This window comes from Mauremys reevesii, linkage group 2, assembly GCF_016161935.1.
Source record: "Mauremys reevesii isolate NIE-2019 linkage group 2, ASM1616193v1, whole genome shotgun sequence".
NCBI classification, from domain to species: domain Eukaryota; kingdom Metazoa; phylum Chordata; order Testudines; family Geoemydidae; genus Mauremys; species Mauremys reevesii.
The window spans coordinates 19,092,255-19,112,959 of NC_052624.1; the positions used below are offsets into that span (position 1 = coordinate 19,092,255).

Here is a 20,705-nt window from a genome sequence, read left to right on the forward strand (position 1 = left end):
GTAATTAACAAGAGATGCAGAAAAGTAAAAGTACAATTTGTGTAAGAATTGTATGAGAGAATGTTAATTTCTTAACTAGGAAGGATATTTAAGGGGATAAAAAGGAAAGCAAAATAGTGCAATTCTTTGAAAGGATTAAAGTAACCTTATCTCATATTCTTTCAGAAGGAGGATTGCCTGAGTGTGTGAAAGTCATGTTCAATGAGCTATTCACAACTCTAATGAATTGTAGACACAACTTAGCATTGCAATTTTTGCAAAAGTGATTGATAGCATGCAAGTTGTGCCTTAGATATATTGAATAATGGAAGTCAGTAAAATGGGAAATTGCATAACCAGCATAGCATGTAAGACTATAGAAAGAAATATTTGTCTGTGGAGCCATAATTTGTAGGATGAGGGGAAGAGTGATGGAGGAGTGGATGGGCACTTCTTTTTGTGGGGGAGGAAGGTGTCAGGTAAACTTAACATACGATATTTCTGAGATTTCTAAAATTCAGCCATGAACAGTTTAAATACAAAGTTCATTTTAAACATAGTTTATTTCAGGAATTTGCCTGTCATCATGGAAGCGGGGCAAATTTTACATGTTATTTTTTTAGGTATCTATCTTCTGCCACTTTCCTAACTTTTCAGAGTAGAACTGCACTTTCCAGTGCTCTGGGATAAATGGCATGCGAGAGTTCAACATTTATTGTTTTTCAAAGATTTCCAGAACAAGTTAGTTCAGTTTAAAATTTGTAAAGATTTTTTTAAATTAACGGTCTGCATTCCCAACATGGAGTCTGGAAGTCATCATGTTTCCATTTTCTGAGAGATTGTACAGCGGGGACACCCAAATAAGGAAATGTGACGACCATTGTCTGTTCCCCTCCAGACCTGCAACTCCCTTTGGAAAGCTCATGATAAGACCTGAGCAGTGGGAATGAGTCTCTAACATCATGCCTTCAAAGAAGGAAATTAATTACCCTCTCAGTTCTCTTGATATGTTCTCATTACTGTTAGTTGGGGTGCTAGTCTAGCACATTAGCAGAAACATTGCTGGTACAATGTTGAACTGGTCATAAGGGATCCATACACTGCATATAGAGGACATATATCCAGACCATCTGTTGGTGACTTCAGACCAATCTCTTATGTGACCTGTAAAGCTGCTAATGCAAAGGGATGGAACTTTGCCTAGAAGTTGCATTTTTCCTAATCCATACCGACCTTCAGGGAAAAATACACTCTTAAATGCAGACCTTACGTGGTAGTACTGGGCTTGCCTACAGCGATCCTTTGTCACACAAGCTGCACTTTTGACCACATTTGTCTGTCATCTTTCTGTTTATAAATGGAATATTTTGAGCAGTAAAGATAGCAATAGGACACAAATTGCTCCATTCACCACAGTACTATCTTTGTAAGTAGGCTTAAATACAGCAAAACATTCATTTTGGAGTACTCTGTTGGGATTATAAACTTCTCTGTTAATAAGTAAAAGAAATTAATCCTTTTTAAAATATTAATGTGTAAATTTACATTGTAAGAGCTTTGAGGCAGATATACCCTCTTTGTATTTCTGCAAAGCACTATGTAATTTACAGTTCTTTATAAAGTAATAATCAGTTGTGTACTCTGTGGTTTGCCTTCTTTGACCTTTGCCTTCCATGATTTAGTGGGGTAATTTATTATTATGTAATCAACCTTATTTCAAAGAGCCAAATTCTATCCTAAATTATGTTAGTACAACACATGAACTTCAGTGAAGTTCACACCCAGGTAACTGAGCAATGTTTAGCCCAGTATAAACAGTGATAGCCACAAACTGAATGGTAAATAGCTTTTCACTAGCGTAGTTTCACACTTTCTTCAGTTCCGACCTTGGAGTCTCCAAAAAAACCAAGCGAATCAGTTCTCTAAATCTAACTACATAACATTTTAGGGAAAAAACAGCCAATACCAACATTTTTTCTCTGTTAGAGAGAATGAGCAATAAGAATTCAGTCCCACTGCACATTCATAATTGAGTCAGTCCTGCTCTCTTCTAATGCGCCTGCATTTGCTGTGGCTCTGTCCTGTAGAGTTGCAGATTTCAAATCCCAAATGATAGGGTTTGTCTGCTTATGGGTAGCAAGACGTTTGGAGCCTCCAGTCCCTTCTCGTTGAAGTTCTGCTTACTTTCCTATTGTCCGAGTACAAGAAGTACCATAACTAGAAAATGGTTTTCCTGGCTTTTGTACTATCAAACCCTAAAGCCAGCAGAGCTTAAAAATGATGTAGCATTTAAATCAAACCACTGCAGAAATAGAGAAGCCTCTCTGAGATTTTTCACCCTGCTACCTTTTTTCCCCCACTTCAAGTGAGTGGTGCTGGTGACTAGTTGGTGTTAGTCCTGGATTTTGGAATAGTTCAGGAAGCTTTAGTTTCTAGGTTAGTTTATCATCTTCCATCTAGTGGAATATTTGTCTTGTGTAAAGTTTAATTGAAATAGATAGTACAGATGGATACAATGTGATTGTAGTAAAAAAAATGACCAATCCCATGGCAAATCATTGCCAAAACTGCTTGTGCCTGTTAAGACATGACATGCATCATAAACATTCAATGTTGTACATTCTTATTACATTACGAAATCAATGATGGAAACTAGTATTCCCTGTTGTTGATGGAAAGGACTCCTCCAAGTACCATCTACCCATCTTTCTTCCCACATTGCACTGTAGGTCCTGAACTGCAGCTACCTTCTTTCTGGGATGGAAGTCAGGAAGTTAGTTTTGTGTAGCCATTTGTTTCTGCTGCTGCAGTCCAGCCCAGGTGTGTCGCTGGAGGGTGACAGTGAGGCACTTCCTCCTTTTCTTTCCCCAATTTAAGGACAAACCTCAGCCTTGAGATTAAGGAATTTGACCACTATTACCTTGCCTGACAACACTAGCTTGTATGAGCCTCTTTCATTTAGTTGAGAACCAGTTACCTTTGTTTTTAATTATTCAAGGTTGTAAGATTAGTTGAAGTGCTTCTACAGAATCAACATACTGATTACTCAAGCAAAGTAATGGGTTAAAATAAATTTTGTTTTTTGCAAAAAGACATCTTAGTTGACATGTATGCTCACTATTTTGCTGTAATTTGAAACTAGGCAGATATAAAACCATGAAAAATGGAAGTAACTACTGTGCATATCAAGATTTATTATGCATCTGTGTTACTGTATGCTTATTTTACCAAAAATATGCCATTATGAAAACTGGCTGCTGCACCTGCTCTGTTAAATTTTTAAAGTTAAATAACTGCATGTTCTGCTTTTATTTTTGTTTGCCAAATATCAACGGCAGTAGGTGGTATTAGAGAGTTGCTGACTTTAGAGGTTAGTATTGTGATGAGTCATTAAAGTAATAATTCAGCGCTGGCATTCTAATCTTAGATTTACAGACAAACCTTTAGTTTTTCTAGATATATTTAAATGCAGGTTTGACCTTTATCTTTCAGAAATGTATGTAATGTGCATCTATCAGTAAAATAGTAAGTCTAATATTACTGTACCTTATTTCTCCATTAAAGCAACTGCAATGAAGTTTCATTTAAAGGTGCCATTGTGATTTTGGTGCTTCAGAGTTTACCATGTTTTATATGAATGAGAAATTTAACGATCTCACAGGCAAATAAATCTGTATCTCAACTGATTTGACTCAACTCATCAGTACCTCAAACGCAGTGCAAAAACAAACAAAAACTGGAAAAAAATTCAACCTACATGTATGCACATTGTCTGAGAATTTAAATTAATGGAAGTCAGAAAATAAATGAGAGCACTGGATAAAAAATTTTAAATTAAAAACTTGGCAAGTTGTACAGCACATATCCTGCTCACAATACAAATTAATATTTAATAGAATTGTATTGAAACTGCTGAATCTATACAAATCTATACAATTACACATGATCAGGGCTGCCCAGAGGCGGGGGAGGGGGCAAGTGGGGCAATTTGCCCCGGGGCCCGCTAGCCCTGGCCCAGCGGCGGTCCGGGATTTCGGCGGCGGGGGGCCCTTCAGCACTGCTGAAGACGCAGAGTGACTGAAGGGCCCCTCACCACCAAAATGCCGCCCAAGACCCGGACCGCCACCGGGTGAATACAAGTGCCACAGCTCCCCCGGTTTGCCCCAGGCCCCCTGAATCCTCTGGGCGGCCCTGCACATGATTACTATGTAATTTAGGCACAGTAGTACATTCTTCCTCCAGTTTTTAGTAAAAGTCAAATCAAACCCTGCTTAAAAATCATAGGGGCCCAATCCTGTTTCTATTGACATTTGGTAGAACAGAATCATGCCCATAGTTTGTCCTTACAGGAACAAATGTTAACTATCCTTGAAAAATGTTCATCCTTCACATTTCTTTTCTATGGAAAACAAATCTATTTATAATTGACTTTGCATGACTTGTCCTTCATATTATCAGCCTAACAGTAAGTGGTAGTTCATGTAGTTTTTCACTGGCTACTCAGAAGAACCAGTAAAAACCTTTAAAATGTGTATGTGGCAAAGTGTACTCACCGCAACTGTTTGTAGTGGATCTTTGTCCAGCTGACCAAATGAAAAGGGGTGGCTTTCCCTTTAAGGGCTCCCTGTACAACTGGTGGTAGAGGGGGAGGAAGGGGAAAGTTTACCCCCTGTAGGAGTGGGGAGCGGCTAGACTATGTATCTGGGAGGAGTGAGCATTGCCCTTCCAGCTGCTCAGGAAGAAGAGGTGTGTTGATACCCTGTGCAGTCCCAGAGGAACCTTCTTCTACCTGGACTGAGCTGGCAGCATCTACCCTTCCAGCCATGATAACTGAAAGATCCTTCATGATCTGCTGTGAGCATTATGCTAGTTGCCTTTTTTTCCTTGGGGACTAGGAAGGAATTTTTCCCTTACCACTGGATTAGCCGAGGGGTGGATTTTTTTCATCTTTCCCACAATGGGTGTGGGACCCGGTGGGGTAGGGCAGGGGAGTAAAGTTATAATGTTGCAACTTAGTATGCAAAACTTGTGGCAGATGTCCAGTGCAGGTATTCATTATGGAAGGGATATGGTTATTGGATCAAATGGTTTGGAAAAGGATTTGAAGGGAAAGCATCCCTTATGGGAGCTGAGGAAGGAGGGTTTGGGGCTCCTACATGTGATACAGTGGGAAGCCAAACTGCTTTGTTTTATAGCCCCCTTAGCCTTTTTAGGAGGGGAGGGTGACAGTTCTTGGCAATGGGATGGCAGGGGCCATGTTGGGGATTATGAGGAAATGATGATAACCCCTTCACTGTGCAATGTATTGCTAGGTACTCCCAAATATTTTAAGTGAATGAAGTTGCAGCCTAATTAAACCACATCCATTGCCTCCTTGTTGCCTCATGGCTTGACTGGACTGGACTAGACTGCAGTTAGATATTTCCAGCTGTCAGCTGGGATGGATTAGCAAGGACTAATGCTTAAATAATGCATCTTAATAGCTGAATAGACAGTATCAAGTGTTACTTTACTGATGTATATTCTACATCAATGATTTAGATAATGTTATAGAGAGTACACGTATAAAGTTTGTGGATGCTACAAAGCAGGGAAGGGTTGCAAGTTCTTTGGAGGATAGGATTAAAATTCAAAATGATCTGGACAAACTGGAGAAATGGTCTGAAGTACATAGGATGAAATTCAATAAGGACAAATGCAAAGTACTCCACTTAGGAAGGAACAATCAATTGCAAACATACAAAATGGGAAAGACTGTCTAGGAAGGAGTACTGCAGAAAGGGATCTGGGGGTCATAGTGGATCACAAGCTAAATATGAGTCAACAGTGTAACACAGTTGCAAAACAAGCAAACATTCTCATCTGTATTAGCAGGAGTGTTATAAGCAAGACAAGAGAAGTAATTCTTTCACTCATACTGTGCGCTGATTATGCCGCAACTGGAGTATTGTGTCCATTTCTGGGTACCACATTTCAGGAGAGATGTGGACAAATTGGAGAAAGTCCAGAAAAGAGTAACAAAAATGATTAAAGGTCCAGAAAAGATGACCTGTGGGGGAAGATTTAAAAAACTGGGTTTGTTTAGTCTGGAAAAGAGAAGACAGAGGGGACATAAGAATTTTCAAGTACATAAAAGGTAGTTACCAAGAGGAGGGAGAAAAATTGTTCTCTTTAACCTCTGAGAATAGGACAAGAAGTAATGGGCTTAAATTGCAGCAAGGGAGACTTAGGTTGGACATCTGGAAAAACTTTCTGTCAGGGTGGCTAAGCACTGGAATAAATTGCCTCGGGAGATTGTGAAATCTGTCGTTGGAGATTTTTAAGAGCAGGTTAGGCGAACACCTATCAGGGATGATCTAGATAATACATAGTCCTGCCACGAGTGCAGGGAACTGGACTAATTGACCTCTTAAGGTCCCTTCCAGTCCTATGATTCTATGCCTGCCTCATTTATTGTAGAAGTGAAAAGGTGTGTGGTGAATGAGACAGGGCATTGCAGTAAGAAAAAGGACCATCTCATAACTAAGGCAGTTGACTGATATGTTGGGGAGTTGGATGCTATCCCTGCTTCTACCACGGAGCTCCTGTGTGATGCCAGACAGATCTGTTAAACTTTTGGTGGCAGCAGCGGGGAGGGGGGCACTAATTGTGTTGTTCATTTTCTGGTACCTGAGTTGTGACCTGGGGACTGATTTGCAGAAATGTTGAGTGCTCTCAGTTGCAACTGAAGTCTATGGGAGCAGTAGTTTGAACATATTAAGTGCTATGAGATGCTGAATGCTCTGAAAAATCAGGGCCTTAGTGTTTAGAATTGGGCACCGAAAGTTAGGTGGATGCTTTTCATCTTAGTCTTTTTGTGCCTCAGTTCTCCATCTGTAAAATGGGGATCATAATGCCCCCTCACCTTATAGGGGAATTGCAAAAATAAATTTTGTGAAGCTCTGATGTGCTAGAAAACTCCATGAGGAAATTAATAATTCTGCCTTCAGAACAGGGCCTGAAGAGTGTGCAATAAATTCAGACTTGGGCTACACATTGAACAATGAGAAGACAAAATAGTGAATCCTCTGCATTGAATGAGGCTTGGGTTCCTGTGGAATAAATAGTATGTTATGTTATTAAAGATAAGCATAGTTCATGCATACATGTGAGTAGAATTAAGGTTGCATTGACAACTGTAAATCTGGAATTTTCTATTTTTTTGAAGTACTTGACTTGCAACCTAAATAACTTTCTTTTACCAGTTGTCTTTATATGCAGTTTGCTAGGTTTTTAAAAAGGTAAAACAATTTCTCTTGTGTGCAGCTGTAATAATCTCCCCATCATGCATTATCAGCAGGGTTCGAACCCTGAATCTTTGGCTCTGCAATACACACTGCTACCGCTTGAGTGACAGGCCTTACATTGGCTGGCAGTAGCAGAAGTGTGTTTTTGTGGAGGTGAGGTGGGCTGCTGACACCATGTGCTGGGTAAAGTAGGTGGTCGGGGGAGCTCTGCCTGGATCTGTTTTCCCATCTCCTTTCCAGGAAGTGTGGGGCTCCTGTCCCATGTGTAGCCCCCAGAGGAGGAGGAGATGAGAAGCTGGTACCATGTGCCAGGTCTAGAAAAGGAGTTTGGTCAGATGGGGTAGCCTTGCTCTCCTCCTCCCCCACTCTACTACAGGTCCTCTGGCAGCTCCTGGGTGTTCCCAGTACAGTATATGGTGATGGTGCTTAGGCGGTAGCACAGGCCTAGCTCATCAGAATGTTCAGTTGTCATATTGGCAGGCTGCCAGAAGTTTCCTGCACAACAAGTGAGAGAGAGGCAATATTTAATAGTAACATTCAACTACACCTGAATGGAATTTCCTGGGACAAGAAAAGTCACTTCTCTAGCCTGAGGCTTTTTCCTTACTGAATTTCAAAGGCTGGCTGCTTACAATGGAGGTATTAAGATGTTTCAAGAAAAAGTCCCAAGAATATTTGATAATGGAAGATGTTAGGCAATCTAAATAGAGAAGCCACTACCAGCTCTTCTTATAAATTTTACATGTGTCGTGAAAGACTTTCATGCTTGAGTTTAAAATAATACCTCTCCTCTAAATGAAGTAGCCACTGGAGACTGGATGGTTCGGGAGACTGATAATGGGATATAGAACCTTTAATCTGTAGGGTTGCTAAGTCCAGTCTAGTGCAGGGTAGGAGTGACCAAAAGTAGTTATGTCTGACGGCTGTTTAGTGATGTAAAATGAGTGATTGCAGCCCTGCTCTTAGTGGAAAGGTGTTAATTGTTCAAACACCTCAATTATAGCACTCTCAGCAGAGAGGCCAGAAGTTTTATGGGCATGGAGACTCAACTGTTCTTAAAATTGATGACCACCATAGTAAAAATTGCCCAACTTGCTTAAATGATATTCTCGAATTATGGTTAGCTCTGTGACACCTACCTTTTCCCATGCGCATGCGCACACACTAGGATGAGTGGTAGGGTGGAGGCCATGGGACATGTTTCCTCTGGAAGTATGCTAGATTTGGGGTTTGGTAAACTTCCTGGTCCCATTTTAAGATCTATGTTGTGTTATTTCAGACTTAACGTTCTCTTACTTAACTTTAAAAGGGAGCATCTCTTCTTGAATCTGTTTATTTTGAAGGGCTTGTTTTTGCTTAATGTGGTTCTAATTGTTGGTGAATACCAGGTGCACATGTAATACACATCTCTAATTTCTAAATGCATATTAGTTTGAAAACAAGGATGTGCTGAGATGACATTGATTACCTTTCTGACTTTTTCATGCATGCGATCATGAATATGGTATCTGTTTCCTAGTGAATGTATTGATAGATGGGGGACTGCCTCACATTTTCAGTGGATGGTATCAATTTTTAAAATTGTCAAACATTTCCATATAAAAGCAAATAATGATAGTGGTAGTATGAATTACTGAATTAAATCTGAATTATTCTGCATGCTCTTGATTGTGAAATAACAGTACATTAAGCCAGTGTTTAAAGGCTTATTTAAAACTTCTTTTAAAAATCTAGGAAAGACAGATTCTGTGTAAATTTTTCTTATGCCTTTTGAAATGCTTCAGATGCTTAAGTATTTAAGTTTTATGTGAATTGGTAGAAATGTTAGTTCCTGTTATTTATTGAAAGATGATTGCTCTAATTTTCTGGATGTCACAAATTGATTTTTTTTTCCTTTTGAAGTAAAGCTGCTTCATTTCTGTAGCTTAGGTTGCACTAAATAGATGGCAAAGAATAGCATGGTTTAAGAAGATAAATGTCAGGAACGTTTTCTAAAGTAGACATTCAGACTTTTGGATTAATGGGAAAGAAGGTCAATAATTGCATGGATTTCAATAAGCTTGAAAAGAAATGGCATTCCTGTGGTGCTACAATGACTATTAAAATGCTGTGAAATCATTTCAAGATCCTGTTCTCAGCTTCAGTGTCTGATTCATTGTGCAAGAATGACTCAGTAGGGCTGCCAACTTTACAGGAGATAATTGATAGGTCAACTGATTTTTTTAAGAGTATTTTTAATAGACTATGGATGAATTTCTCAAAGATGTACTTAGTTTTGCTGATTTTTGTTTTATTAAACAGGGCCCTCCAGATTTTCAGCAGCACCCTCCTGGACCTGTTCCTACCAACTTCACCCAAGCCCCAAGAATCCCTCTACAGGACCAGTGGAGAGGCCCACCTCCACCACCTATGCCTCCACCACCACCTCCTCCTCCTCCTCCCCAGGAAAGAGACCCTTTCTTCCTAGGAGGTATATAATTTTTATTTTAGATTGGTATATAGGGTGACCTTTTTCACTGCAAATATACTATTTGAATATTCTTCCTTTTCACATAGTAACCCCTTTTATGAATTAATCTATCCACACACTTGAGATCTGAAGATCAGAAGGGACCATTATGATTTAGTGTGATCCTGTATTTTGTCATCTCTCAAAAAGCAACCAAATAACATTGTTTTCAGTTTGTTACAGTTCAGATATTAAATATCAACACCATTTCTCCTTTCATCTGTGGTTGTTCCCTCATTAACAGTTGTATCTATCTGGAATATTTGGTGCCCTACAAATTTAACTTTCTATGAATTCTGTCCAATCTTCCAGTTAATGTTAAAGTTACAACACAACAAACATGGTGTTAAGTAAAATATAAACATTGCATAAAGTGGGTTGACTAGTCCTTTGCGTGGATTGAAAGGGTGTTAGTTTTGTTCAGATTGTCAGTGCTTGCATTTCTCTAGTCTTGATTCCTGCTTGGAGGAGTTAGGTGCTTTTGCAGTAGAAATAATAAAAATAACTATTAATGCCAGCTAGTTATCAAATTGTCCTCTTTCTCCCAAGGGTCTGAATCTTCCATGCTAAGGCGGTTCTTGGCACAAGCAAGAGGAGTATCTCTCATATAATCTTGCGGAGCTGCTCTTCCAACTAAACTATTTTGTAGTTATTCCTCAATCAAATTATCAAGTTACTCTCCTGAAGCTGAAAATATGCCAGGACTGTATTTAAAACACATTTGTATTCATGAGGAGGTTGTCACTTAATTAAATGTTTTGATTTCAACAGATCCAAGATTCCCAAGTCATCATTTGTTCGAGCAACGGAGTCCCCCACCTCCACCCCCTCCACCACTCCTTAACAGTACCCATCCTGTCCCTACCCAAAATCCTCTGCCTTTCAATCAACCTGGACCAGGATATAATCAGCAAGGGCAGCAACCAGTATTTCCCAGAGACAGACCAGTAAGGCCAAACATCCAGCCTCAGAATCCTGCTGGAATTCTTCACTTCAGCCAACCAGGTTCAGCAAATCCACGGCCTTTCATGCAACCCAGACAACAATTCTTACAAAACCCAGGACAGCCATTTCTAGCAACACATACACAGCCCAATATGCAGGTATTAATCAATGGTAAAAGGGGGCTTATAAGCACTATTTAGAACTTTTGCATTTAGAAAGCTATATTGCGATCTTTACGTTCAGCTCATAACAGCAATCTAACCAAAATGGCTAACTCTTGTTTGATATTACAAATGTGAAGTAGATTTAAGTGTAGTTCCTATTATTGTGTTAGTGTTAGACAGAGAAGCTGATTTTTATCACCATATCAACAACTCCTTTACGAAACGTACACCAACGGATATTTCAAAAGTGAAATTATTAAAATTGCTGTGATTTCTGCTCAACTGCTTACACCTAATGAGATTAGAAAAGTTCTTAATGACATATTTTGTTCACCAACAGTTCCTTAAATTAATTTACTCCAACAGAAATATGAAAGTATTGTATTATTCAAAAATGTCTGTTTACAGAGAGACGTATATGTATACAAAATAGACATTGCTGGGTTATTTCACCTCTTGTCACAGGTCTTGGGTGCCCTCTGCTGATAAAAATGAGCTGTGTGTTTTAGGGGACTAGCAGTGAGAGAGAAATCAGTTTGGCTTCTTAAAAATTAGTTTTTCTTTTAAAAACTACTGTATTTACTACTTAACAAACTACTATTTGTTAAAGTAGACAAATGGTTTGTATTGCCATGAAAAATATTCTGCAAAGGCCCTTGAATTTTGGGGCGGAGGGGAGGAGGGTTGTTATAGATTCGTGATGCATACACTGTGGATTTCTTCTTAAGAGTAAATATTATATTCTAGTAATTCTTAGAAGCAAGTAGGACAGTTCGACTTATTTATTGTAGTCTCATTAATAACATTATTTGAGATTTTTTTCACATTAAGAAGTTGAGCTAAAATCTAAGTGCAACCCTTACTTGGTCAGTGACCAAGTGATGTCATTACCCTGCACAGCAATCAACAGTCCTCGTTTACTGCAAATACTGTTGCCCCAGGAAAGCCTATATGTCTAGAGCTCCTTACTTACAGCCAAAATATTGTTGCCATACAAGAACAAATCTGATTGCTTAAGGAGCTTATTTTCCTTAGGATTGAAAAAAATGCATAGAATGTCTTTTATTTCTTTTTAAAATGTAAAGGGTCCCTTGCACCCTCCTCTACCGCCTCAGCCTCACCATCAGCAACAACAACACCACCACCAGCAGCAGCAGCAGCACCACCACCAACAGCAACAGCAGCACCAGCAGCATCATCAGCATCAGCATCAACATCAGCATCAGCATCATCTTGCCGGTCCACCACAGCCTTTGATTCCCATTACCCAGCCACAGTTCAGACCTCATTTGCAGCCTTCACAGCAACAGTCAAATAACAATAGAATGCAGTGTCAACAGCGGCAGGGTCCAATGAATCCAAGACATGTAAGTACCAGTAAATACTGGCATTCATCAGTGTTCCCTCGTGTGTGTGTGTAAAGATTGTGTATCTGAGCTCAAGTTTAAAACCTTTGAGCATAGGCTCTCCCACTCCTATTCCTTCTCCTCTTACTTCATTCATTCATCCTCTCCTCTTTCCTTCCTCATTTATTCAATATCCTGTATTTATAACCACTTCCCCATCACCTCTGTCTCCCCCTTGACTTACTGTCTTTCCCTCTTCACCTACTCACTCACTGTGTGAAAGAAAGAGACAGACAGACACAGTGCCCTCTCATGCTAAGAAGCTAGAGATCAAGGATGTTTGCGAGGGTGGAATAGGGGGAGGGTTGTATGGTCAAATGTAAAGCTGTGATTGGGGTTGGGGAGCCTAGTGCTTCAGCAATGGGGAATCTGCTTGAAGACCTCTCCATAGCACTGCTGACTGGGCTTCCTGGTGCACCATGAAGCAGTGCCATGGGGGATCCCTTGTTACTCTCACTGCTCCAATGCAGAGAAGTTTGCCCCATTTCCTTCTGTCCCTCCTCCCCTCGCCCATTCACTTGGTTGGTGGGGGAGCCAAGGCATCGTACGTTGGCCAATCTGGACATAACTCAGAGAAGTTATTCTGATCAGACAATCATTCTTGGGGTTTATTTTAGAAATGGTGTATATGTGAGAGAAGTCTTAAGTTTTGCTGTTTAAAGAAACCTAAAGATATATGATAGAAATGAGAAAATTTCAGAAGGAGGGCACTTTTAAACACTTACTCCACAAAAGTTAGTGGGTATTTTACTGAAAAGCTATATTGAAAATGCAATTGTCCTCTGAAGAGTTAGTGCCAATTTTTGAGGCTAAATGTTAGTCTTGCTTGAAGTGGAAATCTCAACATACCCTGAATTCTGAAATGGCTACCAAGGCGTCCATATTATATGTATGTTATCTTTTGCCTCTGTCAGAGTACACCAACACAGAACATGGTCAAGCGTCCGAATCAGCAGCTACAGTCAACTGCTTCAAGGAATAGCAACTTGCGTGAATTACCAATAGCACCTTCGCATGCTATTGAGATTAGTAACAACCGGCGAACCGCTGCCCCTGCTGCGCAGGTGAAACCCATTACCAGCACAACACCTGCTACAAGATCTGTAGTAGGTGTTGGGAGCCCACATGGGAGAACTGAAATGAAAGCTAGAACAGTCGTGCCAGTGGCCCAAACTAAAGTAGAAGTAAAATCTGAACCAGAGGTAAGGGAGATTTTCCATTAATGTTAAATGGCTGTTCGTAGTACATACATTTCTATTTCTTAATGTCACCAGTTGCTGTAAGGTAAAGGTGAGAAATACCTGCAAAACATACCAGTATGGTGCTGCTAAGTAGGAAGTCATGGCTAAAAGTTAAAACATTGGCTAATCTATTTACCTTTTTTTAAAGAATAAGTTTATACGTTTGCTAGTCTGATTTGTGGAGTATAAACTCACCTATATGCACCTCTGTGCTACACTTCATTACCACTAGGCGTCCCACTTCCAGGTTGCCAGCTCTCCTTGTAGTGTTGTCAGAAGGGTAGAAGGGGATTAGCTGCAAGCTCCTCCCAGGAGAGGGGTCCAGATCTTGAAGGTTGGAAGGGCTGGGTGAGTTAATTTTGGGAGGTAAGGGAGCTACTCCTACAAAAGTTGGGGACAGGTAACCTACTTGATTTGGGGCACCCTGCTTTGGTATATGATGTGGTTAAAGTAGGAACAGCTACTGAATGAGGAAAGGAAGAGACGAAGGGGGAGGACACTGAGCAGGAATGAATCAGACTTAGTTGCTTCAGAGATAGTATGGGCAGAACATTGCTGACCTGAAATCTGGTGGTGGAGTTGAAAGTATCTGAGAGAACCACAGCGAGTGACATGAAGCTAAATGAGGCTGGAGTACAGCTAGCAACAGCAGTGCTTCTCTTCCTTTGCCTCAGGTCCTGCAACTTCCCATATCAGACTAAGAGGCTTCTGGATCCAACCAACTCCCTGCTGCTCAGTTTGAGTTTTCTCATACTGCCATATTAGGTCAGACCAGTAGTCCATCTAGCCTAGTATCCTGTCCCTGACAGTGGCCAGTACCAGAGCTTCAGGGCAGTTTTGGATAGCTCTTTTTCTGTCTTCCCTCCTGGCTTCTGGCATTTAGAGGTTTAGAGTCACCCAGAGCATGGGGTTATCCCTGGCCATCTTATCTAATAGTCATTGATGGATTTGTCCTCCTTGAACTTGTCTAGTTCTTTTTTTTTAAGCCAGTTACATTTTTGGCTATTACAATATCCCATAGCAATGAGTTCCACTTGTTAATACCACCAGATACTACTCTCTCAGCAATGGCTATCCCTATCTAATACTTCCTTTTCCAACCTGGTTCCCTACTGCTCATCACTTCCTCCCCAGTCTTGTGAATAAGACAGCCACTCATCACTTCCTCCCCAATCTTGTGAATAAGACAGCCACCAGATCCTTCCCTTCCTCTTCTTTTCCATTTTCTGCTCTCTCAAATGAGACCCAAATGACTTCCAAACATGGCTTCCCAGCCCAGCCAATCTCCTCCAAGTCCTGGAGTCCTCATGATAAGCTGCAGCTGAGCCATCCCCTCAGGCACCTCTTCTGCTGGTAGAGCGGATACTTGTCCTACATCTCATCTGGAGGAAATATAAAATATTTTGTTTTTATTATTTTTCATTTTGAAAAAAAGTTGCTATTTAATTTACCAGGACCCCCCCAAGAGTCTGAGGTATGGCTGTACTCTGAACCTCACTCAGGTCTTGATTCTGAATGTTGCTGTGTGTGGATCCTTACCCCTGTATGGAACTCCATAGAAGCCGGTGGGGTTCCCCATGGTCACAGGGAGTCCTCTTGTGTGGAGCAGTTTGCAGGATTGGGCCCTTAATGTTGAACACTATGAGACACTGTATCTATATGATGGTTAAATGACTGTTACAGTTTTCAAATGTCAAGTCATTCCAAGCAGAACCACAAATCCTTCATGTTAAGTTAGCTATGAACTGCTCTGTCTCAAACACCAGGTTTCTTTTAAGAACGTCTTCTTTTAAGTTGCTGGTGATTAGCTCCTCTTCTTTTTCTTGAATTAGTTATGACCATCTCTCATTTCCACAAATATAACATGAAAGAAACATGCAGTTATCAGTATTTAACTTCCTGTGCACTCATTCATCATAGGAGTAAAAACCCCTTGGTTCAGCTTTTCAAGAGGTCACTTATTTAACTTTGCTCTTTAGTTTCAGCAGATATTAAAGATTTTTTTCTTTTTCATATCAGTTCCTCATAGAAGAATCTAAAAGTAACAGAAAATAACACAGATCTTGGGGGAAATTCTGCATCTTTCAGGCCAGTAAGAAAGGTGATAAAGATTATAAGCTTGTGACATACAGTGACAGGCTTTGTCTCTCCAGTTAAATATGAATTAACTCCAAAATATATACATTAGTCATTAAGTCTTTTGTTACTGTCTTTGACTGGGTGTTCCCTACAAGACAAGATAGAGCAGCCTTCTTGTCCCCTCAGATTTAATTTAAATTTAAATAAATTCCTGTAAACTTTGTATGTTCTACAATTAACTGGCCTTACCTATCTGAAGCTTTAGTCTTACAGAACTTCTGTATCCCTCATCTTTTTGTGGGTGCTTCAAAACTTTATTTGGAAGCTAATTGTGAAACTTTCTGTTCATGTAACTCGCAGAAAGCTTTTTTTTTTTGTCCTGGAACAGAGGGAGTGTCTCCTTGTAATTCCCAGTAGAACCCACCACAGTAAGTGCGGGAAGATGCTCAACAATTAACTGAGATGTTAATGGAAAACAGGACTGCTGCTTTCTAAGGAAAGCAGCAACAATCCACATGCTATACCATAGTAACAAATATGTCCTTTCAACTTCACCACAGATTTGTACATCCTGTGCATTAACTCAGTACATAACTTCTATTCACATGTAATGGGATACCTTTTTTTTTTAAGTTGTGTTCTGACAATTCTCTTTAGGGCAGACCTGTACAGAACTCTCTCTGGTGCAGTCATTTTTCCATATTTTTCTTTCTTTCAATAATTTCACTCTGTCTGCTTCTTTACCTTTATGGCGTTAATGAAGAGTGAGGAAATATCCTCTTCTCTTGTCATATTGTTGCATTGCTCATAAGTGGCAAAGCCACAAATTAGTTACGCAGGTCATTTTTCAAGTGTGTTAGAACTGAAAAACTAAATTATGAACTTGTATAGATTTTGGCTCTATTTTAAAATTGTGTCATTTTAAAAGTTTGCAGCCCTGCAGGACTAGAAGCAAGTGCTGGGTCCCACTGAGAAACTGGGAATCTACTCTTCCCATAGCATAATGCTCCTCTTTGTAGCCCTGCATGGCTGCAAAATAGAATTTTTAAAAAACAGATTGATATGTCTATGTATAGAAAAACTATTACTGTGTTATGCTTATAAGAAGCACATGGGATCTTTTTCAGGAGAAAAGGCAATACACCACGTTTATTGAAGATACAGCAATTAGCATATGCATTCTCTCTCTCAAAAAAGAACAGGAGTACTTGTGGTGCCTTAGAGACTAACAAATTAATTTGAGCATAAGCTTTCATGGGCTACAGCCCACTTCCATTGGATGCATAGACTGGAACATACAGCAAGAAGATATTTACACATACAGAGAACATGAAAAGGTGGAAAGTAGCTCATCTCAGTTGATTGGCGTCTTACAGTTGGTATGGCTACTTCCACTTTTTCATGTTCTCTGTATGTATAAATATCTTCTTGCTGTATGTTAAAATCAGTCATCACTATAAAGGGCGGAGAAATGAATTTTGTGAATGGGCTGGTAACTTTTCACATCAGTTTTGCAAGGCTGGCAATATATGAAATAAAGGAGCCTCATTAATTTGTGAAGTGCACAAAGAAAAGTTTTCTTTGCCTCTTTTAAAATAAAGCATTAACGTCTCTCGATAAATCTTTCCCTCAAGGTGGGAAAACGGGCTCATAACTTCCTGTTCTCTGTGGTCATTTTTGGTCTCTTTTCAGTTTGCATAGGTTTTGGTTTCCAGAATTAGGAGTGTTTTCCTCCTATTTTGTTTGAAGATTGTTTGATTAGAGGACTTTTGTCTTAATTTTTTCCCCAGTTCATCCTGTTAATTTCCTGTTAAAGAGAGAGGACTGAAGGAGGACAATGCACTTCTTCAGAAGCAACAGCTCTCGTTCTTTTTCATTCTCTGTTTTTTGGTATAAGAAAGATGTTTTAGGACCTGCATCCTGTGGGATGCACCCACCTCTTCAGAGGCTAAGAGCCTATCATCAAGGCTGTCATCAGAAACGTGAAGTTCATTTCAGATCTTTGGGTTATAGCTCATCAAGCATCAGATCATCAGCATTTTGATTTGGGGTAAACTTGAATTTAAAACATAGGCATGAAAGTCAAGTCATCTGTGTTCTGTTCCCATCTCTGACACGTGCCTTTTTTCTTAACCTCTCTGTACCTGATACTCCATTGGTATAAAGGGAATAATAGTACTTTGAGTGATTGTGCAGACGATTCCACTCATGGTGTTCATTCGCGTGAAATTGGATTTTTCTGGCTATCAGTGTCTATTGGGGCTGCTCCTATACCCTCCTTAACCCACCCAAGGACATAAAAGGCAGAGCAGGCCCCACCATCACTCAGCTCCTTCTTATCGCTGATGTGCAGTGTCCGCCTGCTTCTCTGCGACGCTGTTACAGTTAGTGTTAATGACTAGTTAGTGTAGTTGTTAGGTAGTTAATTAGTTTCAGTTTGCCCATTGGTATGAAAAAGATCATTTTTACTAATTCTTCATAGACATTGGGCTCTGAGTCTCCTCAGTACTGTGACTTGAGTTGGTATGGCAGAAATTGAATCTCTGGTTTGACATGCCCCTCTTGTGATGGACATTCTTAAGTGCCTTTATTTAGACAAGGAGCATATCCCTAACTGCTGATTCTTCTGCCGCTCTCTTTCCAAGTGGACTCCGAAGGCAAGGGATGCCTACCTAAAGTTATCCTGGAGCGTTCCATGAAAGCCTGTTCAGAGGAGGATGTAGCAAAGGCTCACTCCTCTCTCCATTCCTGCTCAGCAAGTGCCCCAACAAACTGTTGTTCCTTCCCAAGCTCCAGGGCTAAGATGCCTCAGAGACTGCAGTTGTCGACTGCAAGAAGGGATTGAAAGGAACCATGCTCCAGAGACAAGACATGAGTCTCCCTCTGTGCGACCCATGGAACAGAGATGCAAGAATAAACATGTTACGTTGTCTCAAGCTCTGCATTCAAAGGGCAGCAAATGCCCTAAAATGGGTGCCTCTGGAGCCTCATTGCCAGGTATGAAAAAAGTGCCTGTGGTACTAGCTAAGTCTGCTGCCCGCCTTCAGCACCAGTTCTTGTAATCTTGGTATGCAGCTCCCACGTTGCTAGCCTTTTTGGTGCCTACGGCCTATTCGTCACCAAGTGACATATCTGTGAGCCAGTACCAGAGTCTTCCCTGTTGGAGCATACGATCTCAAAATGCTAACTAAGCCTTCAGTCACTGAAATCATGGTACCGCATAGAGCTGTTGAGACATTGGGTGTCATTTACTTTTCCTGCTCTGTGTGGGACCCTTCCATTTCACAGGATCCTAGAGCTTGAGAGCCAGCCTGAGCCCTAACTTCTACACTGCAGTTAAACAGCCCTTTAGCCCGAGCCCCGCGAACCCAAGTCAGCTGGCATGGACCAGCCACTGTTTTTTAATTGCAGTGTAGACATAACCTAGGAGACTTGATCTGTTCAGCAGAAAAGTCTGCTTCTCTGCCAGTCTCCAGATGTACATAGTCATTTTGCTGGAAGCATCTATAATTGGTAATCTACACTGGGACACATTGTCTTCGTTTATGGATAGACTCATGCAGGACCATGGAAGAATTAAGGTCCATTGTGCTAGAGGGAAATCTTGCTGGCTGCTTTTGAATGTATCTGATATATATCAACATACAGCATGATCACATTAGCGGTGATGCAAAAAGCCTTCTTTCATCAGGAATACCCAGATAGGTCCAAACCACGGTAGAGGATCTTCCATTTGAGGACTGCAACCTCTTAAATTCAAAGACAGCCAACTCCTTTGCTGGTACACTCCAGCCCCGAAGAGAAGGCAAGCCAGAGTTCAAATCTCATCCAGATAGTGTCCTCCTGCTAAATATGATTATCTCCCATGGAGGCATTGGAGCCACCGGGAGAGAAGCAGAGGCCCAATGTAGACATCCCACCACCTCTTCAGCTACAGTGCACTTAACATCTTCCTCTTGACAGGAAGCTTCATGCCGCAGTTGAAAGTCTGGCAGAGCCTTTGGAGAATCTCTGCCCTCAGCCTCCTTCGGGCAACTGCCTTTTTTTCAAGAAGCTTGGACTAGGATCATCACAGCTGAGAGATTGTCAGCATTGGGTTATTTCATACAATTCCAGTTCCTTCTCACCTTTGCTCCCATCTTCCCCTCCACACCTCTCATGAGATACTGTTGAAGAAAGAGATGGACCCTGTCCTGCATGTTTGAGGAGCAGAAAAGGTACCCTTAGAATTCAGAGGCAGGGGGCTTTGTTCCCGTTATTTTCTCATTCCAAAGAAGGGGGCTTGAGGAACTATTCTGAACCTTCGATATGTCAAGAGCATATATTCTACTAAGAACATGATGCGTTTCCTGTGAGCTGGAACATCTCACTAGCAGTACAGGAACCTGCCCTTTGGACTTGCCACAGTACCAAGGGTGTTCACCAAATACTTGACAGTTGTACAAGCTCTCTTAAGGAGGCGTGGGACACAGGTTTATGCATATCCTATTAATGTGTGGATCTGAAGAAGATCATTACATCAGGTCATCAGCTCAGTTCAAGTAATCTTAAATCTCTTTGCTGCAGTAGGACTGAGTCAATAGACAAATATCCACTCTTACTCTCACTCAAAGCATAGAGTTCATAGAAGCCATGTTAGATTCCAGGTCACTGAGAGCCTGTCTCCCACAAGAAGAATTTCAAATTAGAATAGACTTCATCAGCCAACTTCAAGCTCCCTCAAAGATGTCACCATGAGCATGCTTTAAACTTCTAGGATATAGGGCCTCATGCACCTGGGTGATGCAGTTCACCAAACTTTTCCTGTGCTCCATGCAAGGGTGGTTGAAATCAGTGTATCTAGTCAGAAGACACTGCATGAACATGTTGGTCACAGTCCCACAAGAAGTCCCCTCCTCATTAAACTGGTGGAAAGACCCACATCCTTATGCAATGGAGTACCGTTCTCTGCATCTTTGCCTACAAAGATACTTCTGCTAAGGGATGGGAGAGCTCATGTAGATCACCTACAAACACAGAGCCTTTGATCCTCTCAAGAAGCTCACCTGCACTTAAGCATCCTGGAACTCAGAGCCATCCATCTGGAATGAATAACA

General features: G+C 40.8%; 1 protein-coding gene across 5 annotated transcripts in view; it reads left to right on the forward strand.

Annotated features, from left to right (window-relative positions):
- RBM33 (RNA binding motif protein 33) overlaps positions 1 to 20,705 on the forward strand; it is a 158,077-nt gene that overhangs the window by 79,289 nt on the left and 58,083 nt on the right. For all 5 annotated transcript variants that reach the window (XM_039523249.1, XM_039523248.1, XM_039523251.1 and 2 more), the window contains exons 11-14: positions 9,567 to 9,735; positions 10,546 to 10,877; positions 11,969 to 12,250; positions 13,204 to 13,491. In XM_039523249.1, the coding sequence (XP_039379183.1) occupies positions 9,567 to 9,735; positions 10,546 to 10,877; positions 11,969 to 12,250; positions 13,204 to 13,491 (1,071 nt within the window). The remainder of the gene's footprint in view (positions 1 to 9,566; positions 9,736 to 10,545; positions 10,878 to 11,968; positions 12,251 to 13,203; positions 13,492 to 20,705) is intronic.